Source organism: Salvelinus sp. IW2-2015, linkage group LG7 (genome assembly GCF_002910315.2).
Source record: "Salvelinus sp. IW2-2015 linkage group LG7, ASM291031v2, whole genome shotgun sequence".
In the NCBI taxonomy this organism is placed as follows: domain Eukaryota; kingdom Metazoa; phylum Chordata; class Actinopteri; order Salmoniformes; family Salmonidae; genus Salvelinus; species Salvelinus sp. IW2-2015.
In genome coordinates, this window is record NC_036847.1 from 27,437,006 (window position 1) to 27,462,454 (window position 25,449).

Consider the following 25,449-nt stretch of genomic DNA (forward strand, 5'->3'; position numbering starts at 1 on the left):
CCATGGCCCGGAGCCTGTAGTGATGATCCATGGCAAGGAGCCTGCAGCGACGGTCCCCAGTCCGGAGCCTCCAGCGGACGGTCCCCAGTCCGAAGCCTCCAGCGAAGGTCCGGAGTCTCCAGCGACGGTCCGCAGTCCAGAGTCTCCAGCGACGGTCCGCAGTCCAGAGTCTCCAACGACGGTCCGCAGTCCAGAGTCTCCAGCGACGGTCCGCAGTCCAGAGTCTCCAGCGACGGTCTGCAGTCCAGAGTCTCCAGCGACGGTCTGCAGTCCAGAGCCTCCAGCGACAATTTGCAGTCCAGAGCCTCCAGCGACGATCTGCAGTCCAGAGCCTCCAGCGGTGGTTCCCAGTTCAGAGCCTCCGGCGATGATCCACGGTCCGGTTCCACCGGCAACGATTCATGGTCCGGAGTCTCCGGCAACGATCCACGGTCCGGTTCCACAGAAGCGGAGGGATCAGCGTAGGGAGCGGGGGCTACGTTCCGAACCGGAGCCGCCTCCGAGAGTAGATGCCCACCAGGACCCTCCCCTATAGGTTCAGGTTTGCGGCCGGAGTCCGCACCTTTGGAGGGGGGATACTGTCACGCCCTGACCTTAGAGATCCCTGTTTCTTCTCTATATTTTGGTTAGGTCAGGGTGTGACTAGGGTGGGTACTCTAGTTTTTGTATATCTATGTTTTCTTTTTCTTTGTTGGCCTAGTATGGTTCCCAATCAGAGGCAGCTGTCTATCGTTRTCTCTGATTGGGGATCATACTTAGGCAGCCCTTTTTCCCACCTTCAGTTGTGGGATCTTGTCTTTGTTTGGTTGCATGTATTTTGCACGACGAAGCTTTTCGTTCGTTGTGTTGTTTATTGTTTTTTTTCGCTGGTTCACATTTAAATAAAATATGATGAACCCAAATCACGCTGCGCCTTGGTCTACCCTTAACGACGAACGTTACACTGCCCTGCAGGACATTCAAGAAGATGTGTTAGGTTATTCTGGAAAGTGTCACCATTCTTTCTCTTCTTCTTAACAACATAAAAGAGTACACTCCACAGTAGTGGTGCGTGGGTAAAATATCTGGGGAAGTCAAGCCCTCACCTCCTCCCAAAAATAAGCCGTATTACAACCTATGTGTTGTGATAATTGCGCTGTTTGCTCTATAAGCAGTTTATTCATATGCCTTGCGACCGTGATATACAGGCCTAAAGGCAGAGACAATAAGAATTTGTATATTTTTTATCTAACTAGGCAAGTCAGTTAAGAACAAATTCTTATTTACAATGACGGCCTACCAAAAGGCAAAGGCCTCCTGCGGGGACGGGGGCTGGGAAATATAAAACGAAACCCACATCATGACAAGAGAGACAACACAACACTACACAAAGAGAGACCTAAAACAACAACATAGCAAGGCAACAACACATGACAACACAGCATGTTAGCAACACAACATGACAACAACATGGTAGCAACACAAAACATGGTACAAACATTATTGGGCACAGACAACAGCACAAAGGGCAAGAAAGTAGAGACAACAATACATCACGCAAAGCAGCCACAACTGTCATTAAGAGTGTCCATGATTGAGTCTTTGAATGAAGAGATTGAGATAAAACTGTCCAGTTTGAGTGTTTGTTGCAGCTCGTTCCAGTCGCTAGCTGCAGCGAACTGAAAAGACGAGCGACCCAGGGATGTGGGTGCTTTGGGGACCTTTAACAGAATGTGACTGGCAGAATGGGTGTTGTATGTGGAGGATGAGGGCTGCAGTAGATATCTCAGATTGGGGGGAGTGAGGCCTAAGAGGGTTTTATAAATAAGCATCAACCAGTGGGTCTTGCAACGGGTATACAGAGATGACCATGGCCAAAAGGAAAAGAACATCTAGCCGCTCGAGAGCACCCTTACCTGCCGATCTATAAATTAAGTCTCCGTAATCTAGCAGGGGTAGGATGGTAATCTGAATCAGGGTTAGTTTGGCAGCTGGAGTGAAAGAGGAGCGATTACGATAGAGGAAACCAAGTCTAGATTTAACTTTAGCCTTCAGCTTTGATATGTTCTGAGAGAAGAACAGTGTACCATCTAGCCATACTCCCAAATACTTGTATGAGGTGACAACCTCAAGCTCTAAACCCTCAGAGGTAGTAATCACACCTGTGGGGAGAGGGGCATTCTTATTACCAAACTACATGACCTTTGTTTTGGGGAGGTGTTCAGAACAAGGTTAAGGGTAGAGAAGGCTTGTTGGACACTAAGAAATCTTTGTTGTAGAGCATTTAACACACAATCCGGGGAGGGGCAAGCTGAGTGTAAGACTGTATCATCTGCATATACATGTTTGAGAGAGCTTCCTACTGCCTGAGCTATGTTGTTGATGTAAATTGAGAAGAGTGTGGGACCTAGGATTGAACCTTGGGTTACTCCCTTGGTGACAGGCAGTGGCTGATACAGCAGATGTTCTGACTTTATACTTTTTAGTACTTAGGCCAAAGACCCCTCAGAGACACCAGTACTCCTTAGCCGGCCCACCAGAATGGAATGGTCTACTGTATCAAAAGCTTTGGCCAAGTCAATAAAAATAGCAGCACAATATTGCTTAGAATCAAGGACAATGGTGACATCATTGAGGACCTTTAAGGTTGCAGTGACACATCCATAACCTGAGCGGAAACCAGATTGCATACCAGAGAGAATACTATAGACGTCAAGAAAGCCAGTCAGTTGATTATTGACAAGTTTTTCCAACAATTTTGATAAACAGGGCAAAATAGAAATAGGCCTATAACAGTTACGATCAGCTTGATCTCCCCCTTTAAATAATGGTCGAACCGTGGCTGCCTTCCAAGCAATGGGAACCTCCCCATAAAGGAGAGACAGGTTAAAAGGTTGGAGATAGGCTTGGCGATGATAGGGGCAGCAACCTTAAAGAAGAAAGGGTCTAAACCATCTGACTCAGATGTTTTTTTGGGGGTCAGGTTTCAGGTGCTCCTTTAGCACCTCGGACTCAGTGACTGCCTGCAGGGAGAAACTTTGTAGCGGGGTAGGGGAAAAACAGGGAGAAGCATCAGGATAGTCGCATTAGAAAGGGTGGGAGATGAGGAAATGTTGGACGGGCAAGGAGGCTTGACTGAGTCAAATAGGAATCCTGACTTAATGAAGTGGTGAGTAAAGAGCTCAGCCATGTGCTTCTTGTCAGTAACAACCACATCATCAACTCTAAAACTTCTTATGGCTGAAGTCCCGGTAACGGGAACGATATGACAACAGCCAGTCGAAGTGCAGGGCGCCAAATTCAAAAAACAGAAATCTCATAATTAAAATTCCTCAGACATTCATGTGTCTTATATCATTTTAAAGGTAATCTTGTTGTTAATCCCACCAAAGTGTCCGATTTCAAATAGGTTTTTCAGCGAAAGCACTACAAACGATTATGTTAGGTCACCACAAAACCACAATAAGCATAGCCATTTTTTCCAGCTAAATATAGCTTCACAAAAACCAGAATAGAGATAAAATGAATCACTAACCTTCGATTATTTTCATCAGATGACACTCATAGGACTTCATGTTACACAATACATGCATGTTTTGTTTGATTAAAATCATACTTATATAAAAAAAATCTGAGTTTACATTGAGGCGACTAGATTCACTAGTTGCAAAAACATCAAGTGACTTTGCATAGCCCATCGTTTCAACAGAAATACTCATCATAAATATAGATGATAATACAAGTTATACACATTGAATTATAGATATACCTCTCCTTAATGCAACCGCTGTGTCAGATTTCAAAAAAACTTTACGGAAAAAGAAATGCACGCTATAATCTGAGACGGCGCTCAAAAGTAGCATACCACAGCTGCAAAGATGGCATCAACATAAACACGAAAATACATGATAAATATTCCATTACCTTTGATGATCTACATCAGAAAGCACACCAGGAATCCCAGGTCCACAATAAATGTTTGTTTTGTTCGAAACAATCCGTTATTTATGTCCAATTGTTAGCGCGTTTGGTAAACATGTCCAAACGCTAATTCTGGTCAGCTTTATATCGGACAAAAACGTCAAAATGTGATATTACCGGTCGAAGAAACATTTCAATCATTAGGATGTTCATTAGGATGTTTTTAACATATAGCTTCAATAAAGTTCCAACCGGAGTATTCGTTCTTGTCTGCGTGAGCAATGGAACGTAGGTGACTTCCATGAAAAAAAAGCATGATCAGAAAATGGCTGCTTGATGGACACTTGACTGATTCTGCTATCATTCTCTCCCACAACATCATAAAAGTCTCATTGAAATTTCTATTGATGGTTGACATCTAGTGGAACCCCTAGGCAGTGCAACATCATTCATAACTCAAGTGGATTTCTTAAGGGACTCTGGTGAATACATACAGGCTCAGATTTCTGACTTCCTGTTTTGATTTCAACTCAGGATTTTGCCTGCCAATATGAGTTCTGTTAATCTCACAGACATAATTCAAACAGTTTTAGAAACTTTAGAGTGTTTTCTATCCAATACTAATAATAATATGCAAATATTAGGAACTATGACTGAGGAGCAGGCCGTTTGATATGGGCACCTTTCATCCAAGCTACTCAATACTGCCCCTTCAGCCATAAGAAGTTAAGGGACATGGGCAGCTGTGAGGAGAAGGGTTTATTCTCCAGGTCTTTAACCGTTTTCCAGAACTTCTTGGGGTTAGACCCACAGAGAGAGAACTGCTCCTTAAAAGTAACTAACTTTGTCCTTCCGGATAGACCGAGTGTACTTGTTTCTCATTTGTCTGAACGAAAGCCAGTCAGCCTGAGTATGCGTGTGCCGAGCCTTTCGCCAAATGCAATTCTTGAGGTGGAGTAACTCTGCATGATCACGGTCAAACCAGGGGCTGAACCTGTTTTAAATTCTCATTTTCTTTATGGGAGTGTGTTTGGTAACAATACCACTGGTCCTAGCGTCTTCGACAGTGGGGATCAAGCTGATTCTATACCATTTTACAGAGGCCAGTTCATGAAGGAAGGCTTGCTCTTTAAAGTTTTTCAGCAAGCGTCTATGACAAATCAGGACAGGTCATTCCAGTGAACAGCCATTACGAACACAGGCTGTAAAACAGTGATCACTAAGGTCATTACAGAAAACACCAGACTGATACCTATCAGGATTATTTGTGAGGATTACATCAAGAAGAGCAGCCTTTTCTGAGTATTTGAAGTCATACCTTGTGGGATTGGTAATAATCTGAGAAATATTTAGGGGGTCTCTTTAGGACTTGGTCAGGTGGTTTAAGCATGTATCGGTTTAGGTCACCTAGCAGGACAAATTCAGACTTGAAACGCTAATACCATCCTCCTCTCTTTCACATTGACAAAACGGTCTATCACTCTGTCATACAGTACACATTTTCATTTTTTGTTGTCCTAGGCTACCTGGCTAAAATGCTTGCTCGCTAGCCTAACTTCCATTCATGGGCAACATTAGCTAGTTAACATTAGCCTTCTACATCTAGCTACATATTGAACTTCCATCCTCTCAGGCCAGGGGCACAAGAATGTATCGCCGTTTTATTCATTGGCTAGTACGGAGAATTAAGTAAAACCACGAGTCCAAATCCCGATCTCCATCCATGGCTAATTTAGGAAAGTGCCAATTTTAGCTAGCTAGCCACCAGAGGACAACAACACAACGAGATGCAACAATTCAAGTTGTTCTGTCAATGACAGATGCTCTCAATGGGATGTACAGTTGAGCTCGCTCAGTTTAGCTCAACGCTGATTGGCAAATTTTGTATACTTTTTATCAAGGGAGGCCAAATGCTCTCTGGCTTCCCTTGCCTTCAATGCTACAGGTGGCAACAATGTCATACTCATTTCGACAAGACAGGATCAGATAGATGGCCTACATGTAGAGAGACAGAGGTGCACAGTTTCACTTGCTCGGATGCTTTCTTCTGTGAGATACATTCAGCCCCTTGCAAATTGAAGGAAAATTATGAAATACAGAGATATGAAAGATCTTTTTTTTTTTTTTTTACATTGGTACATTTTTGGGGGGAAACCTGGCCTTCCTTGGCATCCATGAATACACGTCACTGACACCCCACTGCGTTGGACTCTGTGTTGATAGTGCAACATACAGCACTTCAAGAGGGAGGGAGACTCTTCAAATCTCCCTGACATCAGATGACTGGCTGACACAACGGTGAAGCCTTTCAAATGTTCTTCTCCTCTCACAGAGAAGTAATGACATGACTCAATCATTGACTGGCCTATGTATTTCGCAATGAACAAGAAATTAAACAAAATTAATATTTAAGGACGACCATTACAAGTTAAACCATAAGAAATAGACAGAGAAAGCACAAGGAAGAGAGGATGATTAGAAGAAAAGAGAGGGCAGAAATCATGACTAGGTGTCACGATCGTCTTGCTGAGAGAGAGTGGACCAAGGCGCAGCGTGTGCAAAATACATTCTCTTTTATTTTAGAGAAAAGGAAAAAACATGCAACGAACACTTTAACAAACTGAAACCAAAACAACAAACGTTCGTGAAGCTAAAGACGTAAGTGCACACACAAGCTACAAACGTACAACATAGACAATTACCCACATTAACCTAGTGCCTATGGCTGTCTTAAATATGGCTCCCAATCAGAGACAATTAATGACATCTGTCTCTGATTGAGAACCAKTCAGGCAACCATAGACACAGCTAGACACCTACACTAAACACAAACCCATCTACTCTACTTAACCCCCTAAACCATACAACCACCCTAGACAATACAAAAACACATACATTCCCCATGTCACACCCTGACCTAACTAAAATAATAAAGGAAACAAAGAATACTAAGGCCAGGGCGTGACACTAGGCCTAAATTATGAAAACAATGTTTGAACTATTGTGATAGAACATTTTGAAGACTTCTAATGGAATACAGCACTGTTCCTGAGTTTTCACCTGTTCAAACTACTTTATCAACCCTTATCTTTTCTTTTTAGAATCAGGTATCAGGTTACATGATTGATAAGACATGCATGTGCCATAATTGCTAAATGACAAGGAGTTTATAATGTATGATGCAAGATTAATATGCAGTATCATTCCACTTGATTGATTAAATGTATTGAAGTATATTAATCAAGTGTTTGATAGGATTAGCACATTTGTAACAACACAACAATCTAAAATAAATAACATGACAGATAGGCCTACTGAAGGAGGTGGAATGGAGATTGCTACTAATTTAGACCACATCTATAGGTAAAATCTGTGCAATGAGCGCTTTTATGTGAAACTTGCAATCCAGTCTTAGCTCATGCAATAAGTCATGCATACAGTATGAGGACAAAAAAAATGGATGCCTAGAAGTAATGAGGTGTAATGAAGTAAAAACGGACATTAAAATCATAAAGATTTCAGGGAAGAAGAAATGATACTCAAGGGCTCGGTCTCTGTCCCTTATCTCTAACAGGTAATTATTTTCATGGTAATTCATTAAACAAATGAGATTCACTTATTATGATGATGTTGTGTGACAAGCTTTTCAACCCTCTTTTCCTCTGTGATTCACAGAAAATGCAGAAAACACATCCCTGTCTAACCCATAGAAAGAAACAAAGTCAGGCATATAGTTAATGTTTTGTGTGTATCCAAGCAGGCAAATTCCAATGCACATTTGTCCCATTACAGCACATTAACATCAGAGCAAACTAAGCAATGGGCGTACACTTATCATTATTTGATAAAATGTTTAATGGCAGATTGACAAAGGATTTGCAAATGCGAGCTGGCATCAATTTAGCTAAGTTTGGTTTTCACGGCTGCTTCTGCAATGCTAGCATACTTATGTGCATAATTAGATTTTTCTACTAAGCCACTGGTACAGTTTTTAAAAAGAATCTCCAAGCCCTAGCCTGTGTGGAGAGAGTAAGCTGTTCTGATGTTTCGGATCCATCAGACTATGAATAATCAGAATCATGACATTTATAGACCTTAAGACAGTTTAAATGTTTCAAAAACAATTTTACAGCTAGACAAACCGCATCATGGTATAGGCAGGCTGTTACTTTTCATTGTCTGCAAAACATTAGGCAAGAATAATTTCTTAAACACGATATGACTTAGAGAATTTCACATACCGGTACTAATATTTTTCCAAAGTTTATTTCATTTACTTTTCCTTCATTCAATTCCCATGGATGAGAGGAAATGTGATGACACATAACACAATCTAGCTTTAACAGTTCACCACAACTGCTGTATTTACAGTATTGTGTATACCACTGTCTCTGCTAACCATGGGTGTAACTCCCCCCACCCCCCACATTCTGAAATTGCATTTTTGTTCCCCCCAGTTTTATTATTTTATATAACCTTTATTTAACTAGGCAAGTCAGTTAAGAACAAATTCTTATTTGCAATGACGGCCTACACCGGCCAAACCCGGACCACGCTGGGCCAATTGTGTGCTGCTCTATGGGACTCCCAGGGTCTGGTTCAAGACCAGGGTCTGTAGTGACGCCTCTAACATAGAGATGCAGTGCAGCACCACTTGGGAGCCCAATTTTTTCATTGAAATGTGATACAAAACAAGGCAACGGTGTGGTTTAGGACCATGCTGACACCTCCGAGCAGTCGGGTAGGGTGTTTGGAGTGTTCATCGGACTGGATAAAAATGTTAAATTAAAAAAATTWAATAAACGATGTCCCCCCCACCAAAGTTGCGCCCCTACTGCTAACCATATATTTTGGTCCATGAAGTGCAGTAGGGATACATTACTACTACCTTCAGCCATTGCTGAGGTGCCCAGTTAGTTTTCAAACGAAAATCAAAAATCTTAATTATCATGCCCAGTGCACAAATATCAACTGTATTGAAATGGAAACATTCCATGTGAAAAATCATGAAGCCTCAAATGGATTGTTTAGCAACTGGAATTTGAACCTTGTGGAATGTTTGTTTTAGATCATGGTCACATATACAGTACATATATTTTACTTATAGATTATACACTGAGTGTACAAAACATTAGGAACACCTTCCTAATATTGCCCTCAGAACAGCTTTTGCCCTCAGAACAGCCTCAATTCGTTGAGACATGGACTCTACAAGGTGTCAAAAGTGTTCCACAGGGATGCTGGCCCATGTTGCCTCCAATGCTTTCCACAGTTGTCTTAAGTTGGCTGGATGTCATTTGGGTGGTGGACCATTCTTGATACACACGGGAAACTGTTGAGGGTGAAAAACCCAGCAGCATTGCAGTTCTTGACACACTCAAACTAGTGCACCCACTGCCATACCCCGTTCAAAGGCACTGAAATATTTTAACTTGCCTATTCATTCACCCTCTGAATGGCACACATACACAATCCATGTCTCAATTGTCTCAAGGCTTAAAAATCCTTCTTTAACCTGTCTCCTCCCCTTCATCTACAATGATTGAAGTGGATTTAACAAGTGACATCAATAAGGGATCATAGCCTTGGATTTATCTGGTCAGTCTATGTGATGGAAAGAGCACGTGTTCCTAAGTGTATCACTTCCCTGTACAGTAACAATAAATCACCAATGTGACTTTGACTTATTAGACCAAATTAAGGTAAGAAACAATTCAGGTGATTGCATTGATGACAGCATTTTATCAATGGTAAGCCTTAACCTAATGTTGATCACTTGCATGCTATGCTGATAGAGCCAGACTACTGTATACGCTTGTTGTCCCACATCCAATACTGCAGTGAATTTCTATAGTAATTTCACAAAGGATAAAGGAACTTTAGCAAAATTGTGACATTCTGAATGCTTACAACTGCAGCAGTACTGAGGCATATCTCCTCTTTAATAAGACAATTCAATCTTACATTTTAATTACCATGAATAAACACAAATGATCTGAATATTGCAATCAGTTTTCCCACTATAATCTTCCCATATCTTAGATAATTTGTGCTGGTCTCAATTTAAAATAAGTTGCTACTCTACAACATAATGGCTCTACAGACGAATCAGGGGATCCATTGGTGAGGCGAGGCATTACATAATTTATAGCTTTAATCTGCTCACTGAGGTGTGTGGTCTATGACAGTAATTATAAATGCAAGAAGAAATTATAGCTGAATACTTTAACTGCATTAGGAGTCATCTGATGAACAATTGTGATTGCCTGCTCATTTCCAACAGAGGGCAAGTTGGTGTCACAGTATTCAAATCACCATTGTGCCCATGTGCTTTTCTCCATTTGCCATCAAATGTCAGCCGCCTGTTATAAAACAGAGATTTGATGGTGGTGGTAATTGAGGGACTTGATTGCTGGAAAGAAAAGAGATAAATTGTGTAAAATGTTTATGAATTTAGCAGGCAATTATATTTTATAGCTGTGAAATAAGAGAGCTGAAGAAAATGTCTACTTGTTATGAAGAACACAGTCATTCCCAACCACACATTGATCTACGCATATATTGTTAATTTACAATATTTCAGGAGAAGTACAGGAGACTCATGAAAACTTAAAATGAACACAGTCTGGTATCAAATGTTAATTCTTTATTTCAATTGGTAAAAAAAAGGTGCAGGTATCATTTGTCTCACTGTCATCCTTTTAAAATGAAACACATTTATATTTTATTTTTCCTTGTTTCCAACCTGTCTAAATTTGTTGGGTTCATGTACAGAATCTGAGTCTAACCTGGTGATTTAACATTTATTAAAGTGCTTTTCTGTTCTATCATTGAAACACAAAACATTTTTTAAATAGCAATTCACTGTACAGTTCAATGTACAGTGCAATAAATGTGTTAACATGTGTCTGGCTACCTGTTTAAAACAGCTGCATATTTTACAAAGGTGTAGCATTGGAGATGATCATTACAATTTATCCATTACATTTTCTTTGAAATAATACAATTGAAACTTGACATATTATACAAATAAATAGTAGTCATAGCCAGAGCTATTGCATGCAAACGTTAGCAATTATATTTCAAGCAGTAATACATTTCATTACTGGTGATGCATTTAAGAAGGGTGCAAAGGTATAAGTTGGTGTATTCTTTAACATTTTAGGGTTTAGTCTAGCCAGTGTGTCCATGTCATATTCAATCAAATGTTTTCAAATGTTTTCAATGCTACTGGAAACATTGCTGAAATATCTAACCAGTGTTTCAAAAATCAATAACAACAAAAAAGGTAGCAAAAATGAACAACTCCTACTCTTTATCCATTTCCACATATTGTGAATGGTTATCAGGCGATTTGCTGTGAGTTTTACTCAAGTGGAGTTTAACTGCATGGTTACTAGCAAATGTCCTACAACACAGCTTACATTTGAACTTAGTGTCAACATCCTCCTCTGTGACTAGCGTCTCTGTCGCACGGACACTGAGAGCCTTTGACAGTTCTGGCTCCTCTACCTTCGTCTGATGCTCAATAGGCAATTTGCGCATATCTTTGATTTGGAACCCTAGGTGTGATTCCAGGTGGGAGATGAAGGCTGGTGGTGTCCTGAACTGGGAAGCACAGTCATTGCAGTAGAAGATCGGATGGCCAGTGTCCATGCTCTTCAGAAACTTGGTCCCCCCTGTTTTCCTAAGTTGGTATTTCACATTGGCCAACCAGTGGCTGATGGTTGTCATGGACAGTCCAGTAAACTTAGAGATGTGCATTCGTTCCTGAGGACCAAGATCTGAGAGTAAGTACTTGCCCTCAGAAGTCAGAAAGAGGCTGGAGGCGAACTGGGCTTGGAGGATGATAAGATGTCGGGGGTTCCAGTTCGAATGCCTTCCCTTGCGCTTGTGAACCGAGTATACCTCAGCCGACACGTCCTCAGAGCGTCTCACGTCTGATTCCAGTTTCATGGTGGGTATCCTTGATGGCATAGAGGCTTTTGGTGTGGTGGCTTTAGGAAGAACCTTGACCATGTCAGCAATGTCAGACAGAGCGTGTTTCTGTGGCATTGGGGCAAAGGGTTGTAGATGGGAGAAACTTGGCTTGTTAGGTTTATATTTTGTCAGGTCTATTGGCTGATCATTGCCAGTAAACAAAAAGGCATTGTTAACTCTGTTCCTAGCAGGAGTAGCCTGCACCACTGCTGGTTTCTCCATACTCCGGTTGAGTTCAGCGAATATAGATTGAGAGCAAGCAGAGAGTTGACTGTTTTCAGATCTTGAATTGGTGGGCTTATTTGCTTTACCCAAATGATTGTTCAGAACTGACTGCAGTGCACTTAGAGGGTTTATGCACAGTATTTCTGGGGTGTCATTGACAAGCTCTGAAGTAGCGCTTCGTCCATTGCTGGCAGGAGGGCTTGGTGTCTTGCCTCTGTCTGAGAAATCTGGGCTCAACTTCCCTTTGATCGCATCACTCCCTTCATTCAGACAGTCTGCTTCAAGCTTTGAAGAGGTAGAGAAATTGTCCTGACAATCGCTGTCATCATTCTCCACCAGATCAAACTTAATATTCTGACTTTCTTTACCATCGCTAATGCCAACCTTTTCTTTTTTGATGTCCGCATTTTGATGCTGTTGTTGTCCCTTCTGAGTTTCAACTCCCACAGCACCCTGAAGAAACTTCCCCTTTGGGGCGATCGATCTGAGCTTGTGGTTGAATGTCTGCTTTAGCTGAATAGGGGGAGACGCTGAGAAGGGATTGCTGCTCTTGATGATCCCAGAGAGTTGATAGGCAGCATGGATACTGGGGTAGGCACTCCAACTGGGGGTCCCAGTCTGAGCCTTGTTGATTGCAGAGGCCACTGTGTTGGCTAAAGACTTGAGGATATCCCCTCCTCCACCTGATGATCCCTGCTGCTCCAGATCCTCCTCGCGGAGATATGGATATTTAAATGCCCCTTCCCCTGCCTTTTGATCCTTACTCTCATCCTTGTCATCCTTCACTTGACTTTCTTCAATTTTGTCCAATGTGCCTTCCCTCTGGCTATCTTTCTCACTGCCCCCTGGGGAATATGTTTTTGGAGACACTTTATCGCCATCAGTTTTGTTAGCAAGCGGCTCAGCTAATACCTGCATCTTTTCTATAACCAAGGGATCCAGAGCTAACTGTTTCCCTTTCTTAGAGGCTGAGTTTGTAACTTTCATGAAATGTCCAGTGACCATCATATGAGTGGTGAGTTGTTGCAGGGTATCGTGTGAGCTTCCACACTCCATGCATTTTAGAATCTGAGATTTGCATGTCTCAAACTGCCAAGTGTAGCTAGCCCCATTCTGATAACCATAGCGATTACTGTTAGCATTTGAAATAGCAGCGGACCGTTGGGCCTCGCTGTAGCCAGCTAACCCTGTGGTAGAATCAGGAGAACAAGGTCTGTTGGCCTCATAGGTCCGTTTCTTTGCTGGTGGCAGTAATCTAGGTGAGAGTACTGGGATAGGTTCTTTCAAAGGTACTTTTTGGTAATGCTTAGTTTTTATCATATGGACACTCAAGTCCTGGAGGGACTCAAAAGAATGGCCACAGAACATACACTTCAGAACTTTCTGTGCATCCTCTTTCCCTTCCATGTCTTGCAAATTTCGTTTCCTTGATTTGGAAGAGGATGTGGAGGCATTGCTTGGTTTGCCATGATTGTTGTCCTGGTAATGTCCACTCTTGTTCATGTGCACTGTCAAATCCACAATACTGTCATAGGCTGCACTGCAGTCCTTACACTTGAATCGGCTGGCCCCTGTAAATACTGTCCCACCTGCTTTGCTGCTTTGTCTGTAGAGGTGGACCGAGCTGAAGAGGTTGGGTTTGGAACCAGGCTTTGGGGAGTGTGTTTGCTGGAAGGTTTTGGATAGTGCATCCTGATGCCAGTCAAATTCACTCTTGGTGCTAACATTGGTGCTGTCACAGTTAGCTTTGCTGGGAGTTTTGCTAATTTTCAAGTCCATTCCGATCCCTGTGCAGTAGGAATCTGAGAGAAAGTTAGCATAGGCGGCCCTCATTTTCTCCAGGCTGCTGTGCATGTCATCCTTGTGTTTCGAACCGCTGCTCCCCTCGTCCTTCTGGCTTTCAGGTGGTGGGGAACTTTTGAAGTCTGAGAGTGAGAGTCTATCGCTGGCGTCGCTAAGGCGCGACTCCAACTCGGCTTCTTGATTGGAAAGGACACTGACGGGGGAGTCCTGGTAGCTGCTTTTGTTGTCCATCTCTTTGTCCTCTGAGGCCTTGGGACTCGTCTTCTCTTCAGTTGGAGTGTCATTCTCTCTGTCATCCTCAGAGATGGTCTCTCGCATGACGCCATGTTCATCAGGCTCGTATACTGAAAAAGAAGGAGAAAGAGAGATACAATTTAGAAACCTTTGTTATTAAGCTTCACATAATCTTGTTCCCAGACACTTCCGACCAATGAAAGTCTGGTGGACCAACGCGTCAAACTGTGCCTTCGTTAGCCAATAAAGAAAAACCGGAATAAACTCCCGGTGCATAGGCATTGGCTTAATCTACAGCATCTTCCTTTTAACCCTCCCCACGCTTCACAGTCATGTGATAAATGATGACAAATACTTTACTAAGCAGGCAACTCCCATAGTGGGAGTGACCATAGAATTCTAAGGCCAAGTTTGAATCTTTGATATCCCAGGCTTATATGCCCAATAGCCTGGGGACGAGGTTATTCATTACAAGACCCCTATCTCTCTTTAGACTACATAATAGTAAGAAATCACCATAGGAGAGGGAAATTAGTTGAGTTGCAATCACTACTGAGCATTTGAAATATTTCCAAGAATGGAAAAATATGCAAAGTACGTCAAAACAAGAGGTTTTGTTTGCTTTTTTGTTCTGTTTTCAGAGAAACTGTGGAGTCCACACAAGGCTACATGCACAATGCAGGACTGAGCTACATGAGAGGATCAACAGTATGGATGTCACATGCCTTTTCTAACAAACTACTAGAGGTCAAGCGGCTCCTTGTGATTCACGGCGGGTCATTGACTTAGTGCTGTCTCAAAGGTTTCCCTGCCTCATGTTGAGATGTTTACAACAATCGTTGGCCAATGACAGGCAAAATGCAATTGATTTTTGCTAGGGTTTTACTAAGTGTTATTGCAAGTGGCCTATTCCAAAGTGATTATGAGTATCTCCAAACTGCAATGAACTTGCAATGAAAAAAACTTAAGCTTTCTCTGTTGGATAATATCTTTCCATGCTTGGATCCACCAGATTGTGTTGCAGCAAATTACAAAGACTGAGCGATATTCTAATATTCCACAAGTGTTCTATGAATAAATGAAAAAGCCTGAGCCTTGCAAGATGAGGGGTTTACTTACATTTCAGATTTCAAAATGAGCTGAAATATATCCTGTCTCCATTTAAGTGGTTACAGAGTGAGATAGTCTTTCTTGACAGAGAAATTTGCATTCTTTATGCAAAAAAAAAACCTAAATCTGGATAATAATTAATACATGAATCACAGCACAACAAAGAACCAATAAATTGTTGAAAATATATGTATTTATTATAACAAGATCATTATCTAACATTTCTAGAAGTTGCTGGCAATCTGTCACATTGTTATATTGTCCTTGACAGGCTCATAAACAGCAATTATCTATTTCATTATCCACCTGTTTGTTCACACTCATAGGGCTCAATGTTATTGCATCAATTAACTGATAATTAAACAACAGTTTTTCTAATTGACATATTTAACATCATCTAATTTGCATTACTTGTGATACAGCATATTAAGCAGTTTTGAACCAGGCTGGAGGATCAGATATTCATACAGTAAATGAATCAGTAAAACTATTATCAATATAAAACAATCAAACTATTCTCTGTTGAATTAAGGTCCCTCTCAAATTTAGCAAGTCCACAATATGAAAACAAACTACTTAAAAAATACTTTCGAAGAAACATCTTGCAGTATGTTCTCTTATTCATGTTGGAAAATTTGCATTTTGGGAGAAGTTATGGCAGATGTGCTTTTAATTAAACATGAAAAGGAGACAATGCCCTTGTCTAGGCACCTATGCATTTAATGTGGGTAATATTTCACCTTTGATTTAGGGGCACTCTATGGAATGCTGAATGTAAGGAGCACTCCAAGTACTACAGAACACTGGGTCAGCCCATAGAATTAAGAATGTCATCCTCCTTCGCATTCGGAAAATAAATCTTTTTTTTAATCAATATTTCACAAGTGTCTCAGGACAAGCTTTAGAGGTGAACTGGTTGCCAGCTAATGGATGAAGATGGTCATGGGACTCAAAACAAACATGGAGAACAAGGAGCCACGCAGCAGACCAGAGATTCCCGAATGTGCTATGACCCTCAACCACAAGAGAGACTTCTGGATTGGCCAACTGAGATCATTGTTGGCTTCCAAAACACCCTCTTCCCCCCATGCTGGAGAGGGAGTGTTGTCAGAGTACAGAGACATGTTTTATTGATCGTTTAATATATACAGTTGAAGTCGGAAGTTTACATACACTTAGGTTGGAGTCATTAAAACATATTTTTCAACAACTCCACAAATTTCTTATTAACAAACTATAGTTTTGGTAAGTCGGTTAGGACATCTACTTTGTGCATGACACAAGTAATTTTTCCATCAATTGTTTACAGACAGATTATTTCACTTATAATTCACTGTATCACACTTCCAGTGGGTCAGAAGTTTACATACACTAAGTTGACTGTGCCTTCAAACAGCTTGGAAAATTCCAGAAAAGTATGTCATGGCTTCAGAAGCTTCTTATAGGCTAATTGACATCATTTGAGTCAATTGGAGGTGTACCTGTGGATGTATTTCAAGGCCTACCTTCAAACTCAGTGCCTCTTTGCTTGACATGATGGGAAAATCAAAAGAAATCAGCCAAGACCTCAGAATTAATTTTTTGTCCTTCACAATTCTGGTTCATCCTTGGGAGCAATTTCCAAACGCCTGAAGGTACCATGTTCATCTGTACAAACAATAGTACGCAAGTATATACACCATGGGACCGCGCAGCCGTCATATCAGTCAGGAACGCATTAACTCCTAGAGATGAACGTACTTTGGTGCGAAAAGTGCAAATCAATCCCAGAACGACAGCAAAGGACCTTGTGAAGATGCTGGAGGAAACAGGTGCAAAAGTATCTTTATCCACAGTAAAACGAGTCCCATATTGACATAACTTGAAAGGCCACTCAGCAAGGAAGAAGCCACTGCTCCAAAACCGCCATAAAAAAACCAGACTACGGTTTGCAACTGCACATTCGGACAAAGATCGTACTTTTTGGAGAAAAGTCCTCTGGTCTGATGAAACAAAAATAGAACTGTTTGGCCATAATGACCATTGTTATGTTTGGAGGAAAAAGGGGGATGCTTGCAAGCTGAAGAACACCACCCCAACTGTGAAGCACAGGGGTGGCAGCATCATGTTGTGGGGGTCCTTTGCTGCAGGAGGGACTGGTGCATTTCACAAATTAGATGGCATCATGAGGCAGGAAACTTATGTGGATATATTGAAGCAACATCTCAAGACATCAGTCAGGAAGTTAAAGCTTGGGTCGCAAATGGGTCTTCCAAATGGACAATGACCCCAAGCATACTTCCAAAGTTGTGGCAAAATGGCTTAAGGACAACGAAGTCAAGGTATTGGAGTGGCCATCACAAAGCCCTGCCATCAATCCTATAGAAAATGTTTGTGCAGAACTGAAAAAGCGTGTGCGAGCAAGGAGGCCTACAAACCTGACGCAGGTACACCAGCTGTGTTAGGAGGAATGGGCCAAAATTCACCCAACTTACTGTGGGAAGCTTGTGGAAGGCTACCCGAAACGTTTGACCCAAGTTAAACAATTTAAATGCAATGCTGCCAAATACTAATTGAGTGTATGTAAACTTCTGACCCCCTGGGAATGTGATGAAAGTAATAAAAGTTGAAATTAAATAATTCTCTCTACTATTATTCTGACATTTCACATTCCTAAAATAAAGTGGTGATCCTAATTTACCTAAAACAGGGAATTTTTACTAGGATTAAATGTCAGGAATTGTGAAAAACTGAGATTAAATGTATTTGGCTAAGGTGTATGTAAACTTCTGACTTCAACTGTAGTTATCACAGATAAACGAGAACACTATCGCCTATGACAAGCTTCTAGTTGACGTCTTCTATTTTTGAAAGTCTTGATAGAGACTATGGACAGAAGTCAATTATAGCACATTGCTTTTTTGGAAAATTCAAATTACCGTAGAACCTTTCATTTATATTGACCATTACCAAATATTGATTGATAAAAGAGCATTTTCAAGTAGAAGTTTCAAGGATTGTCTGGTGACATATTGCAGATATAGCAAAACAGCTTTACTTAGCCTACTTCATGCAGATAGTGAACCTTCTAACTAATTCATGGATTAAGAATTAGCATTAATAAATATTTCACTAAGAGACACTTAGCAATCATACAGCAATGGAGCACACTGACATGCATCCAATAAATTGTTATTTCATGGCAATTAGATGATACAATTTACTATGTTCAAGTAGCTTTATCTACACTGCCATAGAGCACTATCAAACTCAGCATGGCTATTTAATGAAACAAAAATGTATTAAGATAATAACTTAATTATCAGGAATTAAAATCCTAAAGTAACAGAACGTGAGAATAGTCTACATTTAGTATACTTTGTATTTCCAGACGAAATTGACAGAAATTATCAGCAGCATTTCCTGCCCATTTGATCTAAAGTAATATCAGTGAAAATGAGGTGACGCGAGACGGTCCACTCCCGTCCATGCGGGAATACAGACTGCCTGCCTTCCCACATTTTGGACAACGACTCCCATAGTTAGGGCGGAGACAAGACCATCTCGTCATTATATACAGTATCTCTGGTTATCTACATCCAAAGGCACCAGGCAGGGGTGACTCCAAGATACCCACATGTCTAATTCCACTTCTCACACTCTTTGTAACTCCATTTTGCCAACCCTTGGTGGATGCCAATTAGCAATATCAAATGCAAGGGCAGAGCCTTCTCTGATGCTACTTAGGGACATTGTAGTCTACATCTCTGATACAAATGTATGATCATAATTTGATCACCTGTTGCAGAATAACTTGCCATTTTCCAAGTTAGCATGCTGAAATTAGTTTGTGTTTCCCCAGTAACAGTATTTAACTTCCACTATTAGCCTGTTAGTATTAACTTTGTAATGGTAAAGATATCAACATTTATCACATGGAAGGTCAACATTTCCCTCATTAAAGTGACAAGGCAGTCAGTGAGCAGCCTGACAGGGTTAGCTAATGGACAGCTGCCTGCAATACCCTGAATATCCCAGGTAATACTATCTTCACAGAAAATTGTGTAATTCATAGGTGCCAGTGACAGGTCTGCATGTCTGTGCCACTTTCCTGAACTGCTCTCCGGTTGTCTCAAGCTACAGTTTTCGCTGCTCACAAATCAATATCCCTTTTTACTTCACATTGATTGCCTGGCGGTGGGACCGACCTAAGCAGGACTGTTATGACATTTCTAGATTTCCCCCTGTCCTTGGAACAATCAATTACACGCTCATAGCAATCAAAACCTCTTTGGAAAATGAACCTGCTCCATGACATTTTCATCTCCCGGATTTATGGCACTCTAAATAGAAAAAAATAAAACACAGCAGGCCCGTCCGTCCGTCTATGCTATCCGTCYGTCTACGGTGTCCCACATAAGAATGCAGCTTCTAGAGTCTACACGTTAATAAAACAGGTCAGGCAAATAAAGCAATCTACAGACTTTGTCTTCTGGAGTCAAATTGTCTCCCCAACCTCTGCAAGACTTTTGTTGATATATTGTTGTAAATGAGCAGTTTCATTTGTTGTCACTATAGATTTCAGTTCTATAATAAGGTAAGTGAGATAGATATGTTGTAGGTTCCTCTCCAGAGCACTCTATGGAGTTGGAGTCCTTGTAGTGTGAAGGGAGACATCTCAAAGAGAGGCTGACGCACTGTACTGTAATTTTGATCAAATATCTACTAAAACTATACTTTTGTTGTTGACTTAATAGTGTCTGCAAGATGGCTACACGTTTTCTAGTGGTTAGTCATCATTATGTACAGTTTTAACTTACGCTTAATGCACAAGCCTGTCATAAGACCGAGAGACATACCAGCTATGTAATATTTGACAGATGTCAGTCAGTTGAAGTCAGGTTACAGTATGCTGTTTATCTAGATCAATCTGAGACTGGATACACGGCTGACATTGCATGAGTTAATTTTTAATCCGGGCCAATAGCTTACTGTAAACTCAATAATCATTGCTTTATTTTACAGACAGTATATTTGACTGGTTTGTCTTTATACTGTCTCGAAACAATGAAGGACATGTTTACAGGGTTCACAGACTGCCTAGCCTATGTGATCCAGTTAACTATTACTGGAAGGTAATAGACAAAACACAAAATATGTGTTTTTTAATTTTTTATTGTAAAATAAGGAGGCCTAAATAACTTTTACGACCCTTCTCACACTCCACCTATAGCCTAGATTATTTATTTTGCTTGAAACAGTACATCACCCCCACAGTCATAAATACACTCAGAACACTGTTATGTTACCAGCAACCATAAGATGAAGTCAGAATGCAGTCATACAGTGGTTGCAGAAATCGCAAAATGTTGAATAGTTCGCCTAATTTCAGTTTGTGACAAAACAAGCAAGTATAGTGTAGAGAATCATTGTACCATCTAAACCGCTGTGAAATATATTTTTCATAACCAAACACATTGTATTTTCAGCTGTTTGAAACTGGTATACTAAACCGAAAGTAAAAGATGCAAAAACAAAAAACTTAAGCATGGGAATCATAGAAATAATGCACACAGAACAGATCTACCGCTTCTTAGACTTGCTTTCAACGAGAATGACATATCTATAACTCACATTTCTATGTCGCCCAAAAAGTTACATATTGCAGCTTTAAGATCTCTCTGAGGGCTCTGCTGCAGCGTGAAACCATGCGACAGAGAGTTTAGTGTCCATTTTTGTATGCATGAATGGGATGATACTTAAAGCGCATTACCTACTTCACTAAACAGGGGCTATTCATGCAGATAAATGCCTTGCTTTCATACACCGGCACATTCAATATTTCATAGTCTAATATGATCAAATAAAGAACCTCAACATTTCAAACCAGACAACGTGAAGAAAGGCAGATTGTGAATTGTGCTAAAGGCAGTATGATGTAGCTACTTGGATGGACTCAGACCCAGATTTATATGATAGGATCACAAATATGACACCATACCATACCCTACCATCTGGCAGTTGATTTGGGCAAAAATCATCACAATAATTACGGCAATCAAAACAATATTTCCACATTCACAACCAACATGTTGTTAGTGAATGAAGGTAAAACATTGAAAACCTTACTAACCTACACCATTGACACTTGATCTTGAAACAGCTACAATATGTTTCAAGACTGTAAGACTAAAAAGTAGCAGAATCTGCATGTTTATTTGAAGATTTTTATCTTTCTGATTTGGGGATTTTCATGTTCAAAATAAAAATGCTGTCGTTCCTCAGTGTCCCTGTTTCTTCATCGATACTAATCACGATTCTCACTTAGTCACATCAAGCTGTGGCTGCCATCCTACTGTAGCTCCAGGAGTCCCTTCCCCTCCCTCCCTCAATGATGTCACTGAGCGACACTGCTCTTTTTGATGCCTGCCTGCTAGAAGCTCCTGATCCGAGACGCATCACTCGGCCCGCTGCCTAATTGGAAGTGAATAGCAGGAGAGCAATGCAATTTGCACTCCAGCAGCTAAGTCATCACGTAAGCGTGCCACCGTGCTATCGCCAGCCGCCATGCCGCCTGCCTGCCACCGCCTCACATGCAGTACTATTGCCTCGTGTTGCATCTCACCAGAAGAGGAGGGCCCCGCTTTCAGGGCTGGCAGGGGACATTTTACACACCCTTCCAAAAAACATGGATGGAACCACGAGAATATTGCCTCACTGGTAGTGGCACTACAGTCCATTTGTTAAGTTCAAGGATTTTGTTTCTGGCGAATGCAACAAATACTTTCTTATGAAAAGGAAAACAGTACATTTAATCATGAACAGCAAATACTACTGTCAATATAATAAAAAAACATTTTTATCTGAGAAAGAGAGAGAGACAGACACAGAGAAAGAGAGACAGACACACAGAGAGAGCGAGCGAGAGCGCCAGAGAGCGAGAGAGAGAGCGGGAGAGCGAGAGCGGGAGACAGACAGACAGACAGAGAGAAAGAAAGAAAGAAAGAAAGAAAGAGAGAGAGAAAGACAAGGGGACAGAGAGACAGAGCTGCTACTCAGTACAGCCCAGTGTGCTGCTGCTTGCTCCTTTCTCTGTCACTTGGTTTTTGAAGAGCTTGTGACATGGCTCTCCAGGAGCGACGTGATGAGGTCTGATGGTTCCTTTCTGCAGAATAGCAGTTTACCCCTCATTCACCCTTATCAGAGAGAACCCATCATCTTACTGTACGCCACCCATCCAAACTGTGCATATTGGAGCTGACCAGTCAAGCAAACAGAGGTACTAATAAAAGACCATCTTGCTTCGGTTCAAATTTCTCTGATTGAATGTCAGTCAGGAATGTTTACGTGGTTTGGCAGGCAGGGTAGGGGAAAATGGGCCATCGTTTAAAGGACCACTGCCTCGCACAGATTAGGTCTTTGTTCAAAGCTTTTATGAGCCACAGGCTGAGAGGAGGAGGATGGGACAATTATTCTACACTTGTCTGACCGGACTTGGATTTTATGAAGCTCAGTAGTTTTGCAACATACAGACTAATAAAACAAATGCATTATACATTTACCAGGTAATTTGATTGCAAAGAGATTTTTATTTAATTCGATTTTGCTATATTTTTTTTTTACTAAGTGAAAGTGGTTGAATTGAATCTTTTTAGAGAAAAATCCTAAATTAAATAAATATCCTATACATTATATTTTGGTCCTTTGCTATATTTTACAATTGGCTCATTCATCCCCCTCCTCTCCCCTGTAACTATTCCCCAGGTCGTTGCTGCAAATGAGAACGTGTTCTCAGTCAACTTACCTGGTAAAATAACGGTAAAATAAAATAAAAATAAATAAATATAACACATTGTGTTGTGACAATAAGCTATTACATATCATAGTGTATTTGATGTAATATACACTGAACATAAATATAAATGCAACATACTACAATTTCAAAGATTTGACTGAGTTACAGTTCATATAAGGAAATCAGTCAATTGAAATAAATTCATTCGGCCCTAATTTCACATGACTGGGAATACAGATAGGCATCTGTCAGTCACAGAGAAAGATTTTTTTTTAAAGTAGGGGCGTGGATCAGAAAACCAGCCAGTATCTGGTATGACAACCATTTACTTCATGCAGTGTATAGAGTTGATAAGGCTGTTGATTGTGGCCTGTGAAATGTTGTCCCACTCCTCTTCAATGGATGTGCGAAGGTGCTGGATATTGCCAGGAACTGGAACACGCTGTTGTATACGTCAATCCAGAGCATCCCAAACATGTTCAATAGGTGACGTCTGTTGAGTATGCAGGCCATGGAAGAACTGGGACATTTTCAGATCCTTGCGACATTGTGCATTATCATGCTGAAACATAAGGTGATGGTAGTGGATGAATGGCATGACAATGGGCCTCAGGATCTCTTCACGGTATCTCTGTACATTAAAATAAAAATAAAATGCAATTGTGTTCATTGTCTATAGCTTATGCCTGCCCATACCATAACCCCACTGCCCCCATGGGGCACTCCGTTCACAACATTGACATCAGCAAACCGCTCGCCCACAGGACGCCATACACGCCATCTGCCCGGTACAGTTGAAACCGGGATTCATCCGTGAAGAGCACACTTCTCCAGCGTGCCAGTGGCCATCGAAGGTGAGCATTTACCCACTGAAGTCAGTTACGACACTGAACTGCAGTCAGGGCAAGACCCTGGTGAGGACAACGAGCATGCAGATGAGCTTCCCTGAGACAGATTCTGACGGTTTGTTCAGAAAATCTTCGGTTGTGCAAACTCACATTTTCATCAGCTGTCCGGGTGGCTGGTCTCAGATGATTCCGCAGGTGAAGAAGCCGGATGTGGAGGTTCTGGGCTGGCGTGGTTACACGTATTCTGCAGTTGTGAGGCCCGTTGGACGTACTGCCAAATTCTCTAGGCGTCTTATTCTTGTGGAGGCGGCTTATGGTAGAGAAACTAACATCCAATTCTCTGGCAACAGCTCTGGTGGACATTCCTGCAGTCAGCATGACAATTGCATGCTCCCTCAAAACTGTACATTTTAAAGTGGCCTTTTACTGTCCCCAGCACAAGTTGCACCTGTGTAATGATCATGCTGTTTAATCAACTTCTTGATATGCCACACCTGTCAGGTGGATGGATTATCTTGGCAAAGAAGAAACTAACAGATCACTAACAGATTGAGAAAACTTTTATGTCTTCAGAGAGGCAATTCATAAAACATAGCACATGTAAAAAACAAATATAAAAATATGCATAGGATGTTTACAAGCATGTAGGCAGGGTAAGTGCAATTTCAGTGTGAGTGCAAATGTGCAATTAGTCCAACATTTTGTTAAGTTGCAGAATTGCATTCGGAATAAAAGAGTACTTGTCCCTATTTTATTTTTTAAATATTTTACCTGCGGCCAGAGGGAAGGAGCTGGAATTTGGAGGGGAGTGGGTTGGAAGAGTCAACCTCTATTTTATTTGCCTTCTGTAGGGCTCTGCCCAGGGATGTAAACAAATTTGTGCACAACATGAGAACATTTGTGGTCCTCTATTTCAACTCATGAAACATGGGATCAACACTTTACATGTTGCATTTATATTTTTGTTCAGTGTACAACATGAAATATAAAGGCTGCTAGTGGTCCACCTCTGTCACTACATGGTTCGCTCTCTGTTACATTTCCTCTTCTCCTGAGATAAGTGAATGTATATAGTCACAGCATCATGAACTTCACAAAAACGCTGGCCATCATGAATCTGATACTGCAGCTGCCTGGTGAAGAGTGTGTATTCTATTAAAACAATCTGCATTTCACTAACTCTCCCTCCCTCTTCTGGCTCTATGGATCTTTCATTAAAATCTGGACGGGAATCCAGAAGAGGCTATCCCTATATAATCAGTTTTGTGCCATTTTCAGCAAAGGGAGGCATTTTTTATGTTCCAAATTCATTAATAGTAGATTGCTGCTTTTTCCCTTCATTAAATACAACAGAAGCGTGGTACTGTCAGATGGTTTCTTGTGGGACCAAAGGCTGTTTCATGGCAAGTGTAAAGGGGAGAAGCAGACCCGCCAAACATGCAGCAGCTCTGGGGGACGAGACGAGCTAAAAAGTAAGAAATGCTTCAAAACAACTCAGCCTCCCTCCCATTCATTTTAATGGCAAATTTGTTGTCAAATGTCCTTCTGCAAAAATGATTAGGGCTCGCAGTTTTT

General features: G+C 41.2%; 1 protein-coding gene across 1 annotated transcript in view; it reads right to left on the bottom strand.

The window, feature by feature from the left end:
• Positions 1-10,531: 10,531 nt before the first annotated feature.
• LOC111966749 (teashirt homolog 2-like) overlaps positions 10,532-25,449 on the bottom strand; it is a 70,107-nt gene continuing 55,189 nt past the window's right edge. Inside the window, exon 2 of the mRNA XM_023991653.1 lies at positions 10,532-14,252. Within this exon, the coding sequence (XP_023847421.1) occupies positions 11,209-14,252 (3,044 nt within the window). The 3' untranslated portion in view covers positions 10,532-11,208. The remainder of the gene's footprint in view (positions 14,253-25,449) is intronic.